At 37.0% G+C, this 21595-nt stretch overlaps 6 protein-coding genes across 13 annotated transcripts; 4 read left to right on the top strand and 2 right to left on the bottom strand.

Annotated features, from left to right (window-relative positions):
- The first annotated feature begins 5 nt into the window (after positions 1–5).
- Positions 6–7514, top strand: LOC129568604 (uncharacterized). Of its 7 annotated transcripts, none has more exons than XM_055446688.1 (5): positions 6–944; positions 3130–3253; positions 3333–3868; positions 3958–4643; positions 4983–7514. In XM_055446688.1, exons 2-5 carry the CDS (start codon positions 3192–3194, stop codon positions 6126–6128), a joined length of 2430 nt encoding a protein of 809 aa, XP_055302663.1. In that variant the 5' UTR covers positions 6–944; positions 3130–3191; the 3' UTR covers positions 6129–7514. The 7 variants fall into 7 exon arrangements, with proteins under 7 accessions (XP_055302663.1, XP_055302668.1, XP_055302669.1 ...); XM_055446693.1 differs by having other exon boundaries at positions 362–1978; XM_055446694.1 differs by having other exon boundaries at positions 362–1983.
- A 232-nt stretch (positions 7515–7746) lies between these two features.
- Positions 7747–9169, bottom strand: LOC129568605 (adenosine kinase). The gene is made up of 3 exons (XM_055446696.1): positions 8870–9169; positions 8637–8798; positions 7747–8559 (listed from the first exon to the last, which is right to left on the bottom strand). Exons 1-3 carry the CDS (start codon positions 9073–9075, stop codon positions 7842–7844), a joined length of 1086 nt encoding a protein of 361 aa, XP_055302671.1. The 5' UTR covers positions 9076–9169; the 3' UTR covers positions 7747–7841.
- A 1006-nt stretch (positions 9170–10175) lies between these two features.
- On the bottom strand, positions 10176–15031 carry LOC129568687 (protein pigeon). Of its 2 annotated transcripts, none has more exons than XM_055446911.1 (7): positions 13345–15031; positions 12552–13259; positions 11910–12458; positions 11615–11841; positions 11321–11535; positions 11039–11239; positions 10176–10514 (listed from the first exon to the last, which is right to left on the bottom strand). In XM_055446911.1, the coding sequence occupies exons 1-7, from the start codon at positions 14167–14169 to the stop codon at positions 10375–10377; spliced, it is 2865 nt and encodes a 954-aa protein (XP_055302886.1). In that variant the 5' UTR covers positions 14170–15031; the 3' UTR covers positions 10176–10374. The 2 variants fall into 2 exon arrangements, with proteins under 2 accessions (XP_055302886.1, XP_055302885.1); XM_055446910.1 differs by lacking the exon at positions 10176–10514 and adding an exon at positions 10602–10955 and having other exon boundaries at positions 13345–14984.
- Positions 15002–17234, top strand: LOC129568689 (trans-1,2-dihydrobenzene-1,2-diol dehydrogenase-like). Its single transcript, XM_055446913.1, has 4 exons — positions 15002–15124; positions 15416–15955; positions 16026–16272; positions 16338–17234. The coding sequence occupies exons 2-4, from the start codon at positions 15459–15461 to the stop codon at positions 16593–16595; spliced, it is 1002 nt and encodes a 333-aa protein (XP_055302888.1). The 5' UTR covers positions 15002–15124; positions 15416–15458; the 3' UTR covers positions 16596–17234.
- Positions 17235–17275: 41 nt separating this feature from the next.
- LOC129568690 (trans-1,2-dihydrobenzene-1,2-diol dehydrogenase-like) lies at positions 17276–18482 on the top strand. The gene is made up of 3 exons (XM_055446915.1): positions 17276–17781; positions 17860–18106; positions 18180–18482. Exons 1-3 carry the CDS (start codon positions 17291–17293, stop codon positions 18432–18434), a joined length of 993 nt encoding a protein of 330 aa, XP_055302890.1. The 5' UTR covers positions 17276–17290; the 3' UTR covers positions 18435–18482.
- Positions 18483–19086: 604 nt separating this feature from the next.
- On the top strand, positions 19087–20901 carry LOC129568688 (protein pygopus-like). The gene has a single exon (XM_055446912.1). It carries the CDS (start codon positions 19386–19388, stop codon positions 20613–20615), a length of 1230 nt encoding a protein of 409 aa, XP_055302887.1. The 5' UTR covers positions 19087–19385; the 3' UTR covers positions 20616–20901.
- Positions 20902–21595: the final 694 nt, after the last annotated feature.

Genomic DNA, 21595 nt, shown 5'->3' with positions numbered 1-21595 from the left:
ACTTTGATCAAAAAATAAGTTGCTATGAGAATCCTTTCAAAAAGCATAACACAAAACGGAAATTCACCAAGCATCGCATAAACGAACATGGGTAGGCGATGACGTACAGTTTCCCGTTACGAACTATTGACTTTGCTTCGCATTTATTTCGGCTACACTTGCCACACGCGCGCGCTTTCGTTGATGTTTTTTTTTGCGTTGTTTCTCTTCATTGAAAAGTATTCAATTAGGTTGAGATTCACGCGAAGTAACTATGACGCATAACATTTATTACGTGCAATTGTGGCAACGCAGCGTTTTCAATGATGGCGTTTGTATGCGTCGTGTCACGTTTGCGTGCGATACCTTGAGCGAATTACATGAATACAAAACATATAATCGCGTAGCTCAGTCATGAAATGTATCCAAGAGCGCTAAGGATAAATTTGCGTACAGAGTAAGACAAAAAAAGCAGAATGTTGATATATTCAAACATTTCCATGCGAAATGTCTGGTGCTTTCTGTGAATTTTTACTTTTTCTTTATTTTTCCACTTTTTTATGAGATTTTCGATTCGGAAATGTGTTCGATTCAGTATTTTGATTTTCAACAAATGAATTTACAAAGACAGTGCTAGTGTGAGTGTGCTATTCAATGTGAATGTGGAATTATTTCAAATAAAACTGTGGGAAAAAAACTTATTGAAATGTTCGAATTTATTTAACGTTACTGAAAATGAATTAAAATTGGTTTTGAAGAAAAAAAAATAATCTGCGAAAATGACAAGAATTCAAACAAAGTGAACGAAAACAAAGCAATCAACAAAACGATAAAAACGATACATTGAAACTAATTCATATTGTTCTGAGTAATTGAATCATTAATAGGACAAGACAAAGAAAATATTCTTTGAAAAAAGATTAACTAATAAAAGACGATAAATTTTTGTCAAGAAAAATCCTTTGGTAAGTGTTTGCAAGTGAAAGAATGTTTTCATAATTTTCATTTGAATGAAAGATTCGAAATTTTCAAACAACTACGCACACGCATAAACATGGGCCATTCGTGTCGTATGTGTTCAATCACATTCACAAATCGTTTTGACATACGCGCGCCAATGTTATACGAACCACCGTTGATTTTATATTGGCCCCATAAAAATCGCTCGCGCACACACACTTTCGTAAAATTTTCTCCCAAACACACATACGTGCATAGTGCTTTTTTGTTTGGCTACATCGAGCCTTACATTTCGCGAGTAATTATGTCATAAAAACGTATTGGACAACGGCACCACCAATTTGCCTATGTGAACAGTTTCGCCTCAACGCCTGCCTGTTCGTTCATTCGCTTGCCGACAAGCATACAAACGCACGTACGCCATTCGACTCACATCAATATGGTAATACTACAACAGACATCACAAACACATGCGTACGTAACATTTTCGAAAGGAAACATTGATCACTTTCGCATTTCATTCTCGATTTATTTCGGAGGTCAACATTTCAATACTGTCAAATTGTTTCATGAATTTTTATTCTTGCTGCATCCTAACGGCATAGGGAAAATTCAACAATTCCATTTTTTTGACTTAATGTACGAAACAATAGGTAATACAAAGCTTCGGTCATATTTTAACCAAACAAAAATATAATGCGAAATGTTCCTGTTGAACGTGCACGGAAACACTGATGCACGATCGATTGTGAAATAGTTGTGTGTCTGTGTATTGTGTTTGAATATCATTGAATGGCTCTAACCATACGAATGTCAGTATGTGCTTAGGCCACAAAGCATCGAATACTTGAACAAAAGCGAACAACGAAGAAAACAGAGCAAACACACAAAAACACACCAACTAATGAAAGAAAAAATAATATGAACAACAGAAAGACTATCGAATAGTGTGTGAAACGAAATGAATAACACTCACAATGCTATATATTGCTATGCAGTGTACGGTGTCTCGCTTCATATCCAGTCAATGCTTGTGCATGTAAGGTATTTTTTTTTCTATTCTCATTCCGTCTACTGGCTCACTACTAGTGGGCCATATTTGTGTGTATTGGAAAAGTGTTCGGCTGTGTGCTGGTCCCACTGTTTAGTGTATCATATATGTACATGATGGTATTTTTGAAACGTTATTTCATCGCTACATGCACATCGTACACATATACAAATCTATTTTTTTCCTCTCTTTCTCGTTTCATTCATTGTACACACAGTAGCTTATCTTTGTCAAAGCGCTAACTAAGAGAAAATTTGTTGAGTCGAGCAGCAAATATTATACCAAACAGCAACAGCACTCTACGCAAAGCACATTCGCTGAGAGAAGAGACAGAAAAAAAAACTGTAATGGTGTGTTGGATTTTCAAGTAAAACTCATTACGTTTTACACTGCTTTCGATCCCGATGTGCGGCAGAGAAATTTTTTTCTGTTCATTTGTTATACACCGTAGAATTGTTATTCATTTTTATATATTCGGATCTTTATTTTGCGTGTGAATTTTCGAGTTGTGAAAAAGTAATTTCCGACGGAAGACGAAACTTTTTGCAAAATGTGAGACATTCCGTTCGAATAAATAGTGTTTTGTAGTGGTAGAGGAAGAATAATCCGAAGGCGAATACAGTTATAGTGCAAGCTAAACTATTAAATATTCATTGCGAAAAAAGCAGTTGGTTGGACTTTGTGTGCCAACAAAAGCCGTCCAAAAGTATCGCTGACATTTTTTGCACATTTTTGTTTAAATAACTCGAACCGTTAATAGCTGAATGGATACATATTTCAAGACTGCTTTAATCCTTAGCTACACGCCAAGCTTTTTTCTTATCTCTCAGTGGTTTTACTCACGCTTTGAATTCCATTCTATATTTTTACCGTCGACTATTTCAGTTGATTGTAATAATCAACGATTCATGCAATATCATTTCGACATAATTCTCAAAACTGTTAAAGCGATAGCATTCTTTTCTTCCATTCCATTTCCTTTTCTTTAAATGAATGTTATAATTGATTAGCCACCGAGTTTGAGTCAAAAAGGATTTTATTAATGGGTTGTGATTAAGTTTTTTAACAAAATAATGATGTGACTACAGTTTTAATATGATTCAATAGTGATTTTAATCAATTTTCATTCTGCATTTCAGATTTGTATCTAATACAGCAAGAGGAAAAACAATCTAATACATGAAGTGGGCTACGGTGCATAATGCTAAGGCCTTTCAAATCATTTTTAAATAATTTACAAAAAAATGCTGAGACTCTTTTCGGGTGAGTGTAATAAGGATTGTGAAGTGGATATAGACTTGAATTTAAAAGAGAATATTTTTATTTTTTGTTCAATCAACAGATCGAAAAATAATTCACCAGACATGAATTCAAACGAAGAAGAAGAGGAGATCGCTACAGATAGCATGTACAGTATTGATGATTTAGATCCATTAGCTGATCCACTAGCATTGGACGATGAACTTGGTGACCGGTCGCTTGAGGTAGCCAGCGGTTATGTGTCAAGGAATTCAAATCTTAATCTTAGCGATTTAGATAGCTCGGACGATGGGCAAATAATACTCGTAGATGTAAATAGTTTGAAAAACTCCTTCACAATTCCCGTTCCTTATGCCGATAATACATTGGAAATTGCCACTACAACGCATCCGCCAAGCGAATCGAGAAGAGACACAAATCAAAGCGGGCTAATTTGTGAAACGACTATAAACCATGATGTTGGCATCGGTGATGTTTCGTTTGATCCGATTGGTTTGACACTGGACGATGAAATTACGGAAGAAGTTGAAGGGTCTCGAAGTGATGGCTCCGATTCGGGCTTAGGTATAGAATTATGTGCGGGATTATTAGCCGATAAAACAACTGCTTCACCAAATGGTAAGCCTCAGCTCCTTTCATCATAGTTTTTTACACATTTCATTTGGGTTGAACTCAATTTGATAATTTTTGTGAAAATCCCTTTGCAGGTGCAGTGCATCCATCACGAAGTAATTTAAAACGAAGATCGAACACGAGCGACCAAATCGATGTTATTGACGCAAAGAAACCAAAACGAAATATCCAATTTACAGATGTAACCGTTTACTACTTTCCACGAATTCAAGGGTTCACATGCGTTCCATCACAGGGGGGCTGCACTCTTGGCATGAGTTCAAAGCATATCGATGAAAAGTCATTCACCCTGAATGAACATATAGCTGAACAGAAGCGAATACACCGGCAGCAAATGCTCGAAAGAAGTCCCCGGCCGCCGTCGTCACTAAGCACAAGTTCGATGAATGCAATACTACCGAGCCCAGCGCTGGTAGCCACAAATCAATTAACTGTACCTACAACAGCCACAACTACGACAACCACAACGTCTGGCGATGACCGATCGCGATCATCGACAGAAGAATCTGATAGCGAAGAAGACATTTTAAGTGATAATAGCAGCTCTGAATTAGACACCGAAACAATTGGATTTTTACAACCAGTTTCACAAAAACAGCGGAGGGCCTTACTCAAAGCGGCTGGCGTACGGGAAATCGCCTCAAGCGAAAAGAATGAATGCCGTGACATACGAGCGTCTCGTGAAGTCTGCGGCTGCAGCTGTAGAGACTACTGTGACCCGGAAACATGCTTGTGTAGTCAGTCGGGAATCAAATGTCAGGTGAGAATCTAAGTTCGGCAATAACAGTGTAACGATTCACCAGTTGCTCGTGCTCAACATCCGTATGACATTTGTGCATGCTTCTACTTCTTCTTCTTCATACTATCGTACACACAATCGTGCACAATGGAAGCGGCCATATTGAATATTTATAGTGTATTGTCATTATTTCTTCAGTATGTGTTAAGAAGAAGAAGCAGTACCATTCCTCAGTTTGCATACGGACGGTGCTCAACATATTTTTGTCTTTTGATACTGATTTTTTTTAAACATATCGTTAAGCGTCTACCAAATTTGAAAATGACTAGAATGAATCTAACTCTGTTTTTCTTCCGACAGGTGGATCGCGCCAGTTTCCCGTGCGGATGTTCGACCGATGGCTGCGGAAATGTGTATGGTCGCCTTGAATTCAATCCGAAAAGAGTGCGGACGCACTTTATACACACAATCATGCGACTGGAGCTGGAGAAGAAACAGAAGAAATCGGACAAACAAAATACACTGCACACGTACGATGGACGGCTGCGGCTTCGTGAAAGTGATGATGAAAGTTCCGTGGTTGATTCCGGGGGCATGAACACCCGATTGATCACCTACAATCCTGCGAATAACATTTTATACCCAACGACAACGATGCAATCGACGTCGGGCGTTGCAATGAATAGCCACTATACAGCAAACGAAATAGATGGTTCTAGTCGAAATTGTGCGGTTGCATCGATGGCCGAAACACCATTGGATTTGCATTATGCATTTAGAAATGATTATTCGGTGGATCCAACGCAAGCAAACTATTCGCTAATGTATCCGAACTCCAGCTACTATACAAGCAGTACGCCGACAGCGTTCACTGACTTCAACACAATGGGCATCTCAAATCAATCGTCGCTAATTCCGAGCTATTCAAACTATTCAAACAATATTCCATACAGTAGTTTGATGAGCAGCATTCAAACTCCCACAACTGTTCCAATTGCCACAACCGATGGTGTTTCGTCGTGCTCGAGCTACATATCGACTGGAGATCCAACCAACGATTGTGTTCACAATGGTTCTCTGTTTGATAATCATGTGACCGAAGACTTTTTGAGCATAAACCAAACAGCCAGCAGTTCCAAAGATAACAAAGCGATCGATCAGTTTAGCGGAAAGTATAACGACTACGTGAACGATTCGAGCAAACTGTTGGATGTGACTTCCGTGTCGGCAGTAGATTTAAATTGTTTGCTCAACGACGAAAATCTCACGGGACACCCAATTGACCATCCAGTGCCATCGACAACAATAAATGGAACAGTTGGTGCAACTACTTCCACAGAACCACATGGCTCTTACATGCGGTTCGAGTCGGACTATGCAAATAAACTGAACGCTACACACAACTACAGTCTAACGAATGAGTCAAGTGGCAGCGCCGCTAGCGCCGTCATTGTGGACGACAAATCAAATGAGCTATTCCAAAAAGATTCAGTGCTCACCACTTAAAGCATAATCAATCGTAAAGTTTAGGTATCAGTAAAACATTGATGATGAGAAAGAGGAAGATGTTTGCTACAGACATATGTGAATAATACTAATTATAAACAGCGGGAAGCAACATTTCGATAAACAAAAGTGCATACGATATTTATTATGTAAGGAATGAAAACAAATTCGATAGGATTTTATGCGACTGTTTTTTTTTTTGATAAATATTCACGATGAAAGCAAATGCCTTCACTTAACAAATCTAAACGAATGAAAACCTATTAGCTTATGTTCGATTTATTTATAAACTATATTTAACGTTATTATTGTTACTGTTATATTTTTTCGTTTTTTTTTCTTTTTAAAACACATTTTTCCAAAATTTTTGTGACATTTTTTTTCTTTAAATATTGACATGAACATCTGTTGTCGGTCAGGGTTTTTTTCCCGGGCCGAATACAAAAAAAAACCATATATTTTGATTTAACACTCTTAAGAGAGAAAAAAATGAGTCACATCAAACAGTTTAAGAAGAACAAATTACATATAGCAATAATGATGATTGTTGACTATGTCTCATGCTCATTTTCAAGAGAGACAACAATGGGAGTTCCATCGTTTCGACAAAAATAATTTAAAATGCATCGCGATTTTAGACATTGATTGAAATTGAAGGAATTTTTTTTATGCAAGAGCAACATTGTTCAAGTCACACTCAACTTTCAGATCAGATAATTCCAATAAAAGTGCTTTCAACTCTATCAACTGTGCTGCTTTTGCCAACAACACCAACCCCTCCCATTTTTCTACCAATCTTGCAGCAATAGAATTTGCTTTTTTATTCCCCGTAGACAAAACCAACATCACGTCCCAAAAGCAGATCTAAGAGTAATCGTAGGATAACTTCATATTGAAAAAAATACAATTGAAATGGATTTCTTAGTGGATTTTTGTTTCAATCAAAAGAATCAAATTGAATCGTATGTAATTTTATGACCAGCACTCATTATTTTAATGGCACAAAAATTACTAATTTGAACAAATATCGGTTTCGCATGATTATGACAAAAAAATGCAACAATTTTTTTCGCAATTGGTTTTTAACAAGAAAAAAAAAACAAAAACAACAAATTTTATATCATACAAGATAGAAGACACGATACATAGTGAAAATCGACCACATCAAACAATTTGTACATACAAATTTATTCTAAATTTTAAGCTTAATGAGAACCAGGGCTTGTAAACTGAGGGCGACAAAGGCCCGTTCTGGATGGATTGTGATTGAATTTCATTTGCAAAGAGTTATGACGCATTGAAAAGACAACAGAGAACAACAAGAGGATCACTTTTTATTTTTTTTTAATATTCAGAATAATAAATAGTAATTCATCACACAACCCACATCTGTGACTTTTCTTAAAGCCAAAAATTAAGTTTGTCTGTTTATTTATAATTTTCCATTTTCATAAGCTAAATAGAGTTTATGCAAACAGAAATTCAAGCAACATGGTCATATCAAATCTGAGCATGAGTCCATCTTTTACAAGACCCAACAGACAGACACTAATCGAAAAACAGGTTACAGAAATAATCAAACAAAAAATTATGTACGCAAAAATGAAATACATAAAAATAGAATATTCAAGAAAAAAATAAGTCACTAAAAATCATTTGTTTTATTTCATGTTACGTATTCAACAATGTTTCAATTGAAAACGGGAATTACTACTATCTTGTTATTGTGCCGCCGACCGAGGTAATTTTTTTCAGAGCCACTTCGACTCCCTTGGCAACGCAGTTGACAATTGATTTATTTCTCAGATAGGCGTAGAAGAATCCAGCTACGAAAGCATCACCGCACCCAGTTGTATCGATTATTCTCTCCTTTAGCACCGGATCAAAGTGGAATTCTTTGTTTACAAGCATCTGAGAGCTTGATGAGTATAAAACACACCCAGCTCCCTGTGTACAAACGATTATTTTGTCTTTAATTGCTTTTGATTTGGTTTCGACTAAATGCGATATAACATCTTCAGCACGAAACATTTGATACGATTCAGCCAGTTTGTTGAATTGGTCTCGGTTCCCGAATAGAATTGAGGCACTTTCTGCGAGGTATTTGATTGGTTCCGGATGATTCTCAATGAGGTATTCAGCGCTCAAATTTGTTGCAAATATTCTTGCACCAGCTGAAGATTTGCATACTTCATCAACGATATATTTACATACCGAAAATCTTTGGCCCGTTATGAAGAAACCTTCGATGTAGAAAATTTGAGTGTGCACTTTTGGCGAGAGCTCAGAACGATGTTCGATTAAATCTTGACTTTGGAAATACACTTTTTCGAAATGAATCGACGCACCGATATTTGCATAACAACATCGATTGTCTTTGTTGATTAAACAAACGCATGTTCCAGTTGGATGGTTATCGAATGATTGAAGTCTAAAATTATATTGATGATTACATAATATGTTGTTTGAAATTCTTCCAATGGAATTGCAGGTACTGGTATTTCTTACCGTACTTTTAAATTGGCTTTATCAAGGTGCTCTCTTACTTTAGCACCATTGACATCGCTTCCAATTGCTCCACAAAACACTATTTCTGATTCATCGAGAAGTGATAAAATTTTCGATGTGTTCAATGCTGAACCGCCCGTTTGCGAAGAAATAAACTCACAGCTGGAAAATCGATATTTATTTTGTTAAAAAAAAACAAACCAAAATATCTTTGTGTAAACATTTTGACTTACGTTTTGTCTGCATCTTTGGTCACATCCGATAGTGTTTCTGATGAACACTCTCCCAATCCATTTGGATCGAACCCGAATTTTGACAGAATACCGGAATTTTGTTCAATACAAAAAGTGCAATCCAAAATTACGTTCCCGAATAAAACCAACTTTGGACGCATCTTGATTCCAACTAATTCAATCAATGAAAACAATAAACTGAACATTTTATCATGATACTAGTGATATGGTATTATCAAATCATTCAAAAAGTTGAATGTTATTGATTACATCAAGTAACTTGATTACACTGAATTGTGAAATGTCAAAACATACTTCTGATAAGTCAGTTCATCCACTAAGGGAATGATTGCAGTGCAAACTGTCAATGTAGTATGAAATTACCGCTAAATTTGAAAAGATTGGCACGTGTAAAATAATATTTGACTCAAGTATGCATTTGTATGCATTATTATATCAACTGTCGAGATTAGGGTTATTTTAAGTTTTGATACTTGAAACATGGCTATCTACAGTAATTGGGTTAACGTATCTGATGGTTTTTCTAGATTTAGCTCTTATGAAATGTGAACAAGCAAACATTTCTGGTTTCTATTTAATTTAATTTTTTATTATCAATCCTTTAATACGAAATATTACAAACGAATCCAATGAGAAAATTAACCCATTTTCTACCAGCGTTCGATTTTTCGAACAAAGGCCATCCCTATTTATATCTTGACCTAGAGATAGGCAAGAATAACAGACATATACTCAAAAAGCAAGTGTTGAACATTATTTTTCAAAATGTGTAAGTCCTCTGGGCCTATGTTCAGGAGGTACTTAGGGAAGCCCAGGGTGGATTTGGAGATAATAAAGAATCCCGGGCTAATGAGCAATGTTCGAAAAATCGAACAAAAATTTTCCGGGGCATTTCTGGAAAACTACAAGACGAATTTTCCATCTGACTTTTTTTTCATTTTTTCATGCCAAAACAACTCTAAATAGACTTAAAGTTAATATTTTTAAATAGGGCATAACGGTTTTTGATTGATCGGTTTGTGAGCCTACAAAAATATGGTTTTCCGGAAAATCGATTTTCCGTAAAAACTGCAAACAAAATTTTTCCATATGACAGTTTTTTCGGAGTTTCCAGAGGAAAATTATGCTAGATAGACTATTGGTTACTCATTTCAAACCCACTTTTGCACCCTGGTAGAAAATGGGTTAACATACTCAGCCGCAAACTTCATGGTGCTTTGATGTAGATCGTCCCAATCTATTCGGGACTTATTAAAAAAAAAAGAAAAAATGATTTTTCTCATGATTTTATTTGCAAATTGTACGTTTATTTTCAAAGAAAAATCGGTATGTAATTGGTTCGGTAACATCACAGCGGTAAAAATTAACAGAAACAATAAAAAAGCAAAACAAAACGAATATTTGTACGGATAATACGATTGCGTGGCGATACTGACTAAATAAAATCATTTGGCATAGAACACTTTGTATGATTGAAGGGGAAATTAAACTTGTGATTCTTCGAGAGAGCGCATGGTAGTTTCAATCAGGAGATTGAAATCAAGTTCGTTGAGACTTGCTTTGGCCGTTAGCAAATCAAGGAATGTATCCAATGGGGAGAATTTCTCATCTTCCTTTTGTCGACCTAGAAAAAATCAAACCCAATACAATAATTGCATTCATAAAATCATTTTGAAAATCTTCTGTCAATGATAAAATAAGAAGAAAATGGTTGAAATGATAATGGCCGAAAATTTATTTCCGTTAAATAAAGTGATTATTTACATGTGAATGAGGATTTAGTATGTTGATAACATATGGAACGAGACGATAAATAAATGTGGCTAATAATTTCTAATCCAAAGTAGAAATGAATGTTGAAAAATAACAACAAAAACCACCACAATGAAAATGAATATAACAAAAATGAACAAAATAACTTCAACAAAACATCTGCAAAATTTCGAAGGGTTTGAATCGATTTGAAATTTGTCTACAGAACCGCAGCTCATTTCCGATTCGATACTATGCATTGAATCAGCGTCGTTTATCAGCACATAGTATGAGCTATTTGAATGTTTGGCAACTTGAAAACCAAAATGAAAGTGATTTTGAATGATAAAACGTGCAATGAATTGAGATGAAAGTGATTGTTATGAGGAATCTTACCGATTGACATAGTTTTGGAATTTTTTCTGGAATTTGCACTGTTGACGCCCGACAAAATCGCATTCGCATGATCTCGACCCAATACACGCAGCGTACGAGAATCATTGAGATTTTTCAAAATTCGATAAGAACGTGAACGCGGAACTTTCGATAATATTAAATGCTTCCTTTCCGCCGCTTTTGCCGAATCGCTGCCGATTGCTGTCAATGAACAATTTGATCATGTTTTTAAGAAATTCGATTTTTTGTTTCAAGAAATATCAAAGAAATTGATAGAAAAACCTTTGAAGATCCCGTTGAGAACGTCAATTTGTAATTCGAAGACATTGTGGTCTACGTACTGCAGAAATGTTTTAAAATCAAGTGCATGATAACCCAAATATGCGAAAAATGCTGAAAAACCTTGTGGCAATGGGAACGCAATTGATTCAATCGCACTGAAAAAGCGCTCCAAGATCATGAATAGTTTCCTTAGCTGATTAGATGGAAGAGTGTCACTGAAAGTCAAAGCAATTTAATTAAAATCAAATTTTATTGAGACATTGTTATCATCGTCGTGTTCAAATGTAGTCTTACATTAATGTGAAGCCGCGGCATGGTGCAAACCGGGCGTCAACGCCAGCAGCACGACAGACGAAAACGCAGAGAGCGCGAGACAGTTCTAATTGAGCAGCTGCATATTGCGATGCAACAGTGTTGACATGACTTGGAGCCTGAACGATGTGTGCGTCCTTCAACCAACGAAACCCAGTGTTTTGCTTTGCTGTATGCTTTACCAAGTAGACACTCAGTTCTCGAAGATTCTGAAAAGAAAGAGCACGATGTTGAACGGGGATTTTCTCCTTCTTTTTCCTTGTGTGACTTTACTCACCACTGAAATGACATGCTCTTGTTTCGATGCAGTGCATGTTTCCAGCTCTAAAAATGGCAGCACATTATTCGAGCTCAAGCGGCGAGATCCGTAATCGATGAAATTCATCGGTGATAATGGACAACCCGGGGACATTGGTGTTGTGCAACGTGATAGTGCTTCCGGTTGATAGCAAGCCAATGAATACATCAGTTTTTCAACTACGATCTCGGGAGAAAATCGAGGCTGCGTTTTATTTATATCATTCAAACGCTCCCAAAGCTTCGTCCAGATATCGACCTTGAATGGGGATAGACGTTGTTGCGGTGATAACAACATCATAGTTGTACTATGGAGGATTTCATGCGATATTCCATTAGACAGATTGTTGATTTTGGCGTGTAATGGTTTCTTCGTATTGCACGAAGTTAATGGTAACAGTCGAGCCAATGGTAGAGCATCCTTTGGTAAACTTTTCATTGTTGATGCATACGCACCGGCAATGAACGCTTCTTTCAACAGTGGAACTGTATCCAAACTAGCTGCCACTTCCATTATTATTGCGATGAGCTGGAAATGCACACAAAGATGAAAAATAACATTTGAATTCATTCAAGAAAAACATTAAACAACGAATCACCAGAAAAATAGAATGAAACTTACTTCCGATAAAATATCCATATCATTCGAGTGAACGAGGAAATAGTGCAAAATGCTCAAGCGATTGTCGATCGATTTATCCGTTTTGAACGCATCAATCAAATGGGATTTTGGAACGTTGATTGAAACCAAATTCAAAGTGATCGTGTCATATGCAATGGATCCCCACTTCAAGCATGGCACCAAATGTGTGAGACTCTGTTCGGTTTGTGAGTTGAAATTCGGAGCACAAACAATGTGACAGCATGGCTCGTGTGTCAAACCGACATCGAGCAAATGACAAAAGATATCGGCTTGGTAAACAAGAAGATGATGATCGCCATGAATTGTGAATGTTGGTTTCATATATTTGGCCTTTTCCAACGGTATTCCTGGGATGGCACAATGGATTATGCAGTTTTGGTGCAACAGTGTTACAGAATAACTGAAATGAACGGTCGCTGCCTGAATGGGTTCCACTTTTGTCGGTTCAATGTCATGTTTTAACTCGCTCTCACTCGGCGAAACTATAGCCGAGTCTAGTTCCTCGTCTACAGGCAAATTGATTGGCTGGTAGATACAGTAATGGCACACGAATAACATTCCCGATTCATCGGTGACGATGATCAAATTCAACGATGAATCATGAATACGAAGCGGTACTGTGTCATCATCATAGACGGGTACTGAGGATGTCAAGGGAATGTTTGGCAAATTCAATGGAATGTTCATCTGAAACAAAGAGATTTTTTTTAATTGATGTAGCAATGTTTGATAGGCAGGGAAAAAACAGAAAAAATCGAAAAGATTGTTATACCACAGTCTCTCTGGGTAAATTCTCGTGAAACTGATGTGCCGATAGTGTTGTTGTTGTCGATGTATCGCTTTCTTTAGCTCTGTCATCTTCTTTTTCAAGCGAGCTCTTTACTGTTGGCTTCAAGTGAATGTAGAACAAGGCCTGTGTAATTGGATCCCATTGTGCCCATATAAAATGTTTGACAATCACTTCACGTGTGATTGAATCCGTATCCAATTGCCAACTGTTGGTATTTTTCAGGTCAATTTCATTGGTGTCCGGTAATTTGGCCAATTTAGTTTTCAGCAGTGTAATGCAGTCGTCATGAATGAACATCAGCAATTTATCTTCGAATGTTTTTTCGAATATCGATTTTTTCTGCCACAGAAATTGTGCCATCACCTGTTTGGATGATCCCTCGGGCATCAGACACTTTCGCACACACTTCGATGATGCATCATTATCGGTTTTTACGTCAACGATGAATGGCATGTACACAAATTCGGATACTGTTGCTATGTCATTGGTTGACGGTTTAGTGCGAGATCCTTTCAAGACATACGTCAACAATGTGTGACTGTTATTGACTGAGGCTTGTATACAATTCTCTCGTTTCTCGAATGAGTGCAGTATTTTGAATTGCTTTTCGACAGGATTGTACAGACCGATGTGACTTCGTTCGATGGGCGTTTCATTAACCGATAATGAAATCCACGATGCAATCATCGAACCATCCTGCTCTTGGCCCAAAATCCGCCATTCGATTGCTGTTTTTCGGTAGTTATAGTGGCGCGTTAGTAAACCACAGAAATTCGCGGCCAAATTCTCTTGTTTCAACATTTTCATCAACGTTAATCACTTCAAAACTTGTGCGTTCAACTTTTTTAATTCATAACTGGTAACTATATTGATTGGTAACTATATTGATTGGTAACGTTTCGTTTTACAAAAACTGGTTTTAGTTTTTTTTTTTAAATTTGGTCTAATCAAATTATTCGTCTCGCCCAAAAATTGTACACTTGAAACTGAAGTTGTCAAAGTCCCTCATCCTCTTACAATCGAACGCATGCGCAATGCAAATATTTTGAATTTTGTTGTGTTCCTCGTTTTCATCACAGGTGTGAACAACACATCGCATCAATGTGTATGTTGATAACAAATGTCAAGCGAATAATTCGACTGGAAAGCTGAATGCGATGGAATGTGAAATAACTTTCCAATTCTCATGAACTTGAGTCATTATGGGCACACGAACGCACCCTCGGAAATGAAGTGAGGTGCTATTCTATATGCGTATAAAATGTATAGGAATCGAAAAAACCGGCTATAAATGTATTTAATGAATATGTTCAAGTTATATATGTTTTGGTGTTCGAGGACATGAACTTGGGAGATAAATCGAATAGAGGAGATTTAAATTTAAAAGTATTTCTTAATAACGACTATTTTGGAATATTTTTTTAATAATTGATATTTCACTAGAGAACAATTTGTACAAAGTATCAGCATAGTTCCGATATTTCACTAAAACAAACTCCACGAAAACGTAATTTTGCACAACGTTCAACTTGAAATAAAATTGATACAACAATTAGAACTCTTATCATTCGAATGAAATGAATGAACATCTGCTTCTCCTCTCCCAATGTTTGCTATCAAAACAAAGGGAACGCACCCTAATCAAAAAAAGACGTAGCTGCCGTCGAGCAAAGAATATTTCTGCTGTCAATTGATTGTGATCTGCCGCGTAACGAGGGGTCGGACGATTTTACGGAAGCAATAAATCTGCGAGTTGCATCAAGTAAGCATTTAATCAACCATTTTATGATGATAACTAGTTATCATTATCTATACTTGACTGTCGCATAATTTTTGCTTGTGAAAATCGTATCATGATGATACGACGACAGATCAATTAATTTCCGATTATTTACATCACCGTTTATTACCACTTATAAATGTGTGCCGCTTGTCAATTTTCACTTGATATAATCTAATCGAAGACAACATTTGACTACCTCTTCTTACGCTTGATAAGATAACTGTTTATTGTAAATATAAAGCACTATTTTTCATTTGATTCTATTCATAGTTGGTTCGATTGCACAGAGATCCACAGCGAAAATTAGAGAAAAATGACATTGAAATGGGGAATCGCTGCCGCAGGAAAAATTTCGCAAGATTTTGCAAATGCTGTCAATACACTAAACGAATATGATCACAAATTGGTTGCCGTTGCCGCTCGTGATCTCGGCCGGGCTGAAGAATTTGCCAAGAAGTTTGGTGTTGCAAAAGCATATGGAAGCTATTTGGAACTAGCTAAGGATCCAAATGTTGAAATTGTCTACGTTGGCACGCTGAATCCACAGCACTTTGAGGTTGCAACTTTGATGCTTGAAAATGGAAAACATGTTTTGGTGGAAAAGCCATTGTGCCTCAACGAAAAACAAGCCCACAAACTCATCACATATGCCGAACGTAAGAAGTTGTTTTTGATGGAAGCGATTTGGTCACGTTTCTTCCCAAGCTATCAATATGCTCGCAAGCAGATTGAAAATGGAACGCTGGGTGATATCCAATCGGTGGAAGTTGAATTTGGTTTTTGCGGTTTAGATGATGTCGATCGTCTATCGTAAGTCAGATCTCAGAATTTTTCCTCTTCCTAATATTGATTTTAATGAGAAATTTATACTTTTCAATAGGAAAAAAGACTTGGGTGGTGGAACAGTATTGGATTTGGGTGTTTATGTGATTCAGGCGTGCCAATGGGCATTCCAACAAGCACCAAAATCTATCAAAGCCACCGGTACGCTTAACGACGAAGGAGTCGATCTTGAAATGTCGGCCGAAATCAACTATGGGGACAATAAAGTCGGCAAAATCAAGACAAGCGCTGTAAAAACTTTGAACAACACTTTCAAAATTGTTGGAACCAAAGGCCAAATCACGGTAATAATGCGAAAACACAAAATTCCAATAAATTTATTATGAACCATTATTAAAATTATATTTAGATTCCATCGTTTTGGTGCCCACCTTCACTCATTGACATTGATGGAACCGAGAAACAGTGGCCATTGCCAGAGGCAAAACATGAATTCAACTTCATCAACAGCTGCGGTTTGAGCTACGAAGCTGAAGAAGTACGCAAATGCATTCGTGATGGCAAAAAGGAAAGCGAAAAAGTGACACACAACGAAAGCTTGTTGATCGCCCATATCGAGGATGAAATCCGGAAGCAAATCGGCGTCAAGTACCTAGAAGATGATTAAATAATGGAAATGAATGTTTTACATTTTATTCTTTCATTAAATATTTTCCTACAAATAAATAACAGCTAATCAAGTGCCTGATAACTTTATTTAAGTCAAGTTGCAATAATAAATGTTGCTATTCTCTTAAAACCAAAACGATTGAAAAAAAAATGATCGACCAAGTAGAAATGTGTATTTACGGAATTTTCACTATTTCATTATCAAGTAATTACTTATTTACCTATTAGTTATAACTAATATGTACAAATCGAGTTGAACCGTCGATGAAAAGTTTCATCAATTCAAATTCTTATCTTTTTATTTGATCGGGCAAATATTTGTCTCTGTCTCTCAGTTTATTATGAAAACAAAAAGAACGGTCCCCATAAAATGAAGCATACGGTGGCGAATGACAACTATTCGCACTGTCATTTGAGTTTGAATTGTCAAGTATTTCGGTCAAGTGTGTGTTTGAAAGTAAATTTTTAGATTTCGTCAAGTAAGCATTAGTTTGATTAGCCAATATATTATCGCCAGATGTTTCGGGAAAAAATGAGAAAACTCATGAAGATGATCATTTACATAATCGGTTATTTCTTTCAAACTGTTGATTCAGAGAGTATAGTAAAATTACATCGATTAGATCATTATATAAAACGATCATTTTATTTTGACTTCAGTAAAGATTGATTCGCACAGTGGTGCACATCAAAATGGCATTGAAATGGGGGATAGCAGCCGCTGGGAGAATTTCGCATGATTTCGCCAACTCTTTGAGTACGCTCAATCAAGATGATCATAAAGTTGTTGCGGTTGCTGCTCGTGACCTCAGTCGAGCTGAAGAATTTGCCAAGAAGTTCAATATTGTACAAGCCTATGGGAGTTATGTCGAACTGGCTCAAGATCCAAATGTCGAGGTTGTTTACATTGGCACGCTGAATCCACAGCACTTTGAGGTGGCCACATTGATGCTGGAACATGGAAAGAATGTTTTAGTCGAAAAACCATTATGCATCAATGAAAAACAAGCGCATAAACTGATTACATTGGCTAAAGAAAGCAAATTATTTTTGATGGAAGCGATTTGGTCACGTCTCTTTCCCAGCTATCAGTACATTCGAAAACAAATTGAAGACGGAGTGCTCGGTGAAGTTACATCTGTTGAAGTTGAATTTGGATTTGCCAGTCTGAAAATAAAGATCGAGTTGCGTAAGTGTAATGACACACATTAAAACTGAAATACGATGTTATTGTTCATGGTGTTTTTCTTTTCATTTGACAGGAAAAAGGACTTGGGTGGTGGAACCGTTTTGGATCTAGGTGTTTATGCCATCCAGCTTTGTCAATGGGTATTCAAGCAAGTGCCAATATCCATCACGGCAACAGGAAAATTGAACGATGAGGGTGTCGACGACGAAGTTGCAGCCGAAATTAATTATGGTGACAATAAAGTGGGCAAAATCAAAACTAGTGCTTTGAACACGTTGAGCAATACAGCTAAAATTAGTGGAACAAGAGGCCAAATTACGGTAGAATTGCACAGAGTTTGTTCGTGATAAGAATAACAGAATAAATTAAAACAAACCATTTTCTTTCTTTCAGGTTCCCACATTCTGGTGTCCGACTTCAATAATAGTTGATGGAGCGGAGATATCGTGGCCATTGTCGAAGGCAAAATACCAGTTTAATTCCACGAATAGTTGCGGCTTGAGGTACGAGGCCGAAGAAGTACGCAAATGCATTCGTGATGGCAAATTGGAAAGCAAAAATGTCACACATAACGAAAGCTTGTTGATCGCCCACATCGAGGATGAAATCCGGAAACAAATCGGCGTTAAATATCCAAAAGACGAATAAACTAGATGTTTCAGTTTGTAATGTGATGATGTAATCAGCAATAACGTATACATACCGTGTTTCATTTCAATCTTACGCTAAGAAACGAACAGGAGAAATGCCCGGCTTTCATCTCTTTCCTACCCAGTACTCATTTTTTCAAATCTTCTCTCTGAATTTTCAACTTTCTGCTATGAAACGATCAATCCGTCGTGCTCAGACGGCCTAGCAATCACAACATATCTACATGAGTCGATAACACCAATGATTATTTTCAAAGTGCAATGTTGACTGTATAGAAACTAGAAAAGTGTCGTTTGTTCATTTTTTTAATAAACGAGATTTTCTGTGATGCTATGTGATCCATCTAGAACCCAGAAAGATGATAAATTTGTCGTAATTTGTTATCGTCAACGTACAGAATATCTACCGACGTAGGTTATTTAATATTGCGGCCAATGATATTCAATTGCAAAATTATCTTATTTCAAAATAAGTGAACCTTCTAATCGACGGACGGTGCTGTTGTCAATGCAGAGAAGAAACAAATTGTACGTTGTTTTGGGTACGTTGGGACATATTTATCATTTCGCATTTTTGTGATATAATAAATAACTTTGCTTGTTACAAGCAGATGAATGTACGTTTGCCACATTGTCAACGCTGTTTAAATTGAGTAAGTGAACTGTAGACGCAAATCGGCGAGATGATCATGCAAGACGACTCGTCATACGACCGAAGACGTGTTGATTTCTTTCGACGAGGAAAAAACTCGACACTAAATTGAGTTTAATAGAATAATAATTGAAGTTAAGTAGCGCGGCAGTACATAAATAAGTTCTATCGAATTTGTTTCATTGACGATGTATTCAGTCAAAGATCATCTTCGGAGCGATTCATCACGAAAACTAAGTCTTGAGAAGTGAATTTGTTTTTTCAAACTGAATATTGTTTAGGAATTTGTGCTTCAAAATGCAAGCCAATTGTTTGGTTCTGTTTTTAATCTTACTGGTGGTAAACATAGATTTGAGTGTTGGTGAACCAAAACGTTCGTTTGGATTTGGTCGAAGTCGACCGAAAAGTAACAGTAATTTAAGTGTTCGTCGACGTGGTCATTTAGCAGAAACACCAAAAGCACCAGCTCCAGCACCGAAACAAACGCATACCGCACATGCATCTCATGCAGCATCGGCGCCACAGGGACCGCCACCAGCTTACTCTGCCGGTCCCAGTGCAGGAAAAACAAGCCTAAATGCTGCACCACCAGTCTATTCAAGTCATGGTGCTGCACCGCCGAGTTATTCAACTGCAATGGGCCATGGAAAATATCCACAACAACCAGGCTACTCGGGCGTAAACAGTGGTTCGAATTTAAATCATCAATCGGCACCAAGCTATGGATGGAATACAAACAGTCATAATAGTCATTATGGAAACAATGGGCATTATGGAGGGGCCAGTCATGGAGGATACGCACAACCACCGCCAAATTATGGTGGATATCATTCAGGCGGATATGGAGGTATGCCAAACTATGGAGGCTATGGTGGAATGATGGGAGGAGGTATGATGGGTGGGATGGGTGGTATGGGTGGAATGGGTGGAATGGGTGGTATGGGAGTTCAACCAATATATATGCAACAACAAAAACCAAGTCTTTTAGGTGGTGTTGCTGGATATGCTCTAACGGGTTTGGCTGGTTATCAATTGGCTAGAGCTTTGGGAGGTGGCAATGGATACAATTCGCATTCACAATCAACACAACACATCTACCATCACTACGACAGTCCGCAGCAAAATGGTCAAATGCCATCAATTAGTGAAAACTCACAAACTCCCCCACAGACGCCACAACAAACCTTGCAAACACCTTCTCAAAACCCACAAACAAACCCACAATACAGTCCATCTTTCCCAATTAATCCTGATGTTCCGTCAGTTCCTCTAGCTCCGTTCCCCAGTGAAGTGCCGACCACTGTTTCACCAGATTGCAAAGAGAACTGCACAACTGAAGCAAATTTTGCTTCAGTTACTCCAGTACCCGAGGCCGAATTCTCATTCGCGAACATTCACCCGTCGCTATTTCTATATGCTTATCCTGTACCGAACAAAGATCTAGAATATTGGGCCAAATCGGTTGACAAAAAATTAAATTTAACGGCTCCGGATGCCAACAATCCACAAACGACGACAACACCATAAAAAAAATCGAGTACAAAACACACGATATGAGGCGCAAAAGTAATAAATACGCCTATTATGTTCTTACAATAAGTTATTGTTGATGAAAAATGACGTTCATTTGTCTCATTATAGTCTAACATAAATGATATTTAAGAGCAATTGAGATAAATAAACCTAAGTGCCAATTATACTCATCTTTATCACAGAACCCACAACAGCTTCACATTCCGTTGTACACTTATTTGTTGTAAAATACTTTTTTTTCTAAAGAAAACTCTCTAATAAATCTGTGCATTTATCTGAGTACATTTGTCGTTTTATTTCCATACGAGACCTTAAATTTTGAATCGAAATAAAACTAGCATTATTTTATCACTCGTCTTATTCATGTTACAAACATATTTAACTGCATGTTTAATCTAAATAATTTTGATATCATCAATTTTCTAACCACATTGAAATATGAATTTCAATACTTGCATGTGTAATGCAAATAGTATCATTCGAAATCAGCCATTTCATTTATGCAAATACCTATGATGAAAATATTTAGTTAAGAGGGAAAAATCTACATTTTTCCAATTCAACTATGTGATGCAAAATTTGAACAGTAAGTATTTCCCATGAAGAGAACCTCAAACAATTTACCAAGGAGGTAACACCTTCAACCTATACATGAACACTTTAAAATAAAAATCGCTTGTCGTTTAGCGAGAATTGGTTCGGTTTCACTCCGAATCTAGGCATTTCCAAAATCCGATTTTTTGCAGACTTCGTTTTGAGACAGGTGTTTTACACCCTACAGAATTTGTTCTGAAAAGTGGAGTATTTTCTTCAGCTGTTAGTTTTTTCTGACCCTACGTCTTCCTACGCTATGCTTTCCTACGTCTGCATCCAATGAATGTAAAGTATACAATTGATGCGGTTGAAATGAAAATGAGACTTTCGTCACTCAATACACAGATACGAAACAAAAATAAAGCAATCCATTAAAATGG

This window comes from Sitodiplosis mosellana, unplaced genomic scaffold, assembly GCF_009176505.1.
Source record: "Sitodiplosis mosellana isolate CC-2019 unplaced genomic scaffold, AAFC_SMos_1.0 Smas_scaffold_21, whole genome shotgun sequence".
Taxonomy (NCBI): domain Eukaryota; kingdom Metazoa; phylum Arthropoda; class Insecta; order Diptera; family Cecidomyiidae; genus Sitodiplosis; species Sitodiplosis mosellana.
Note: the sequence above shows the minus strand (reverse complement) of the source record. Positions and strands in the feature narration are given on the sequence as shown.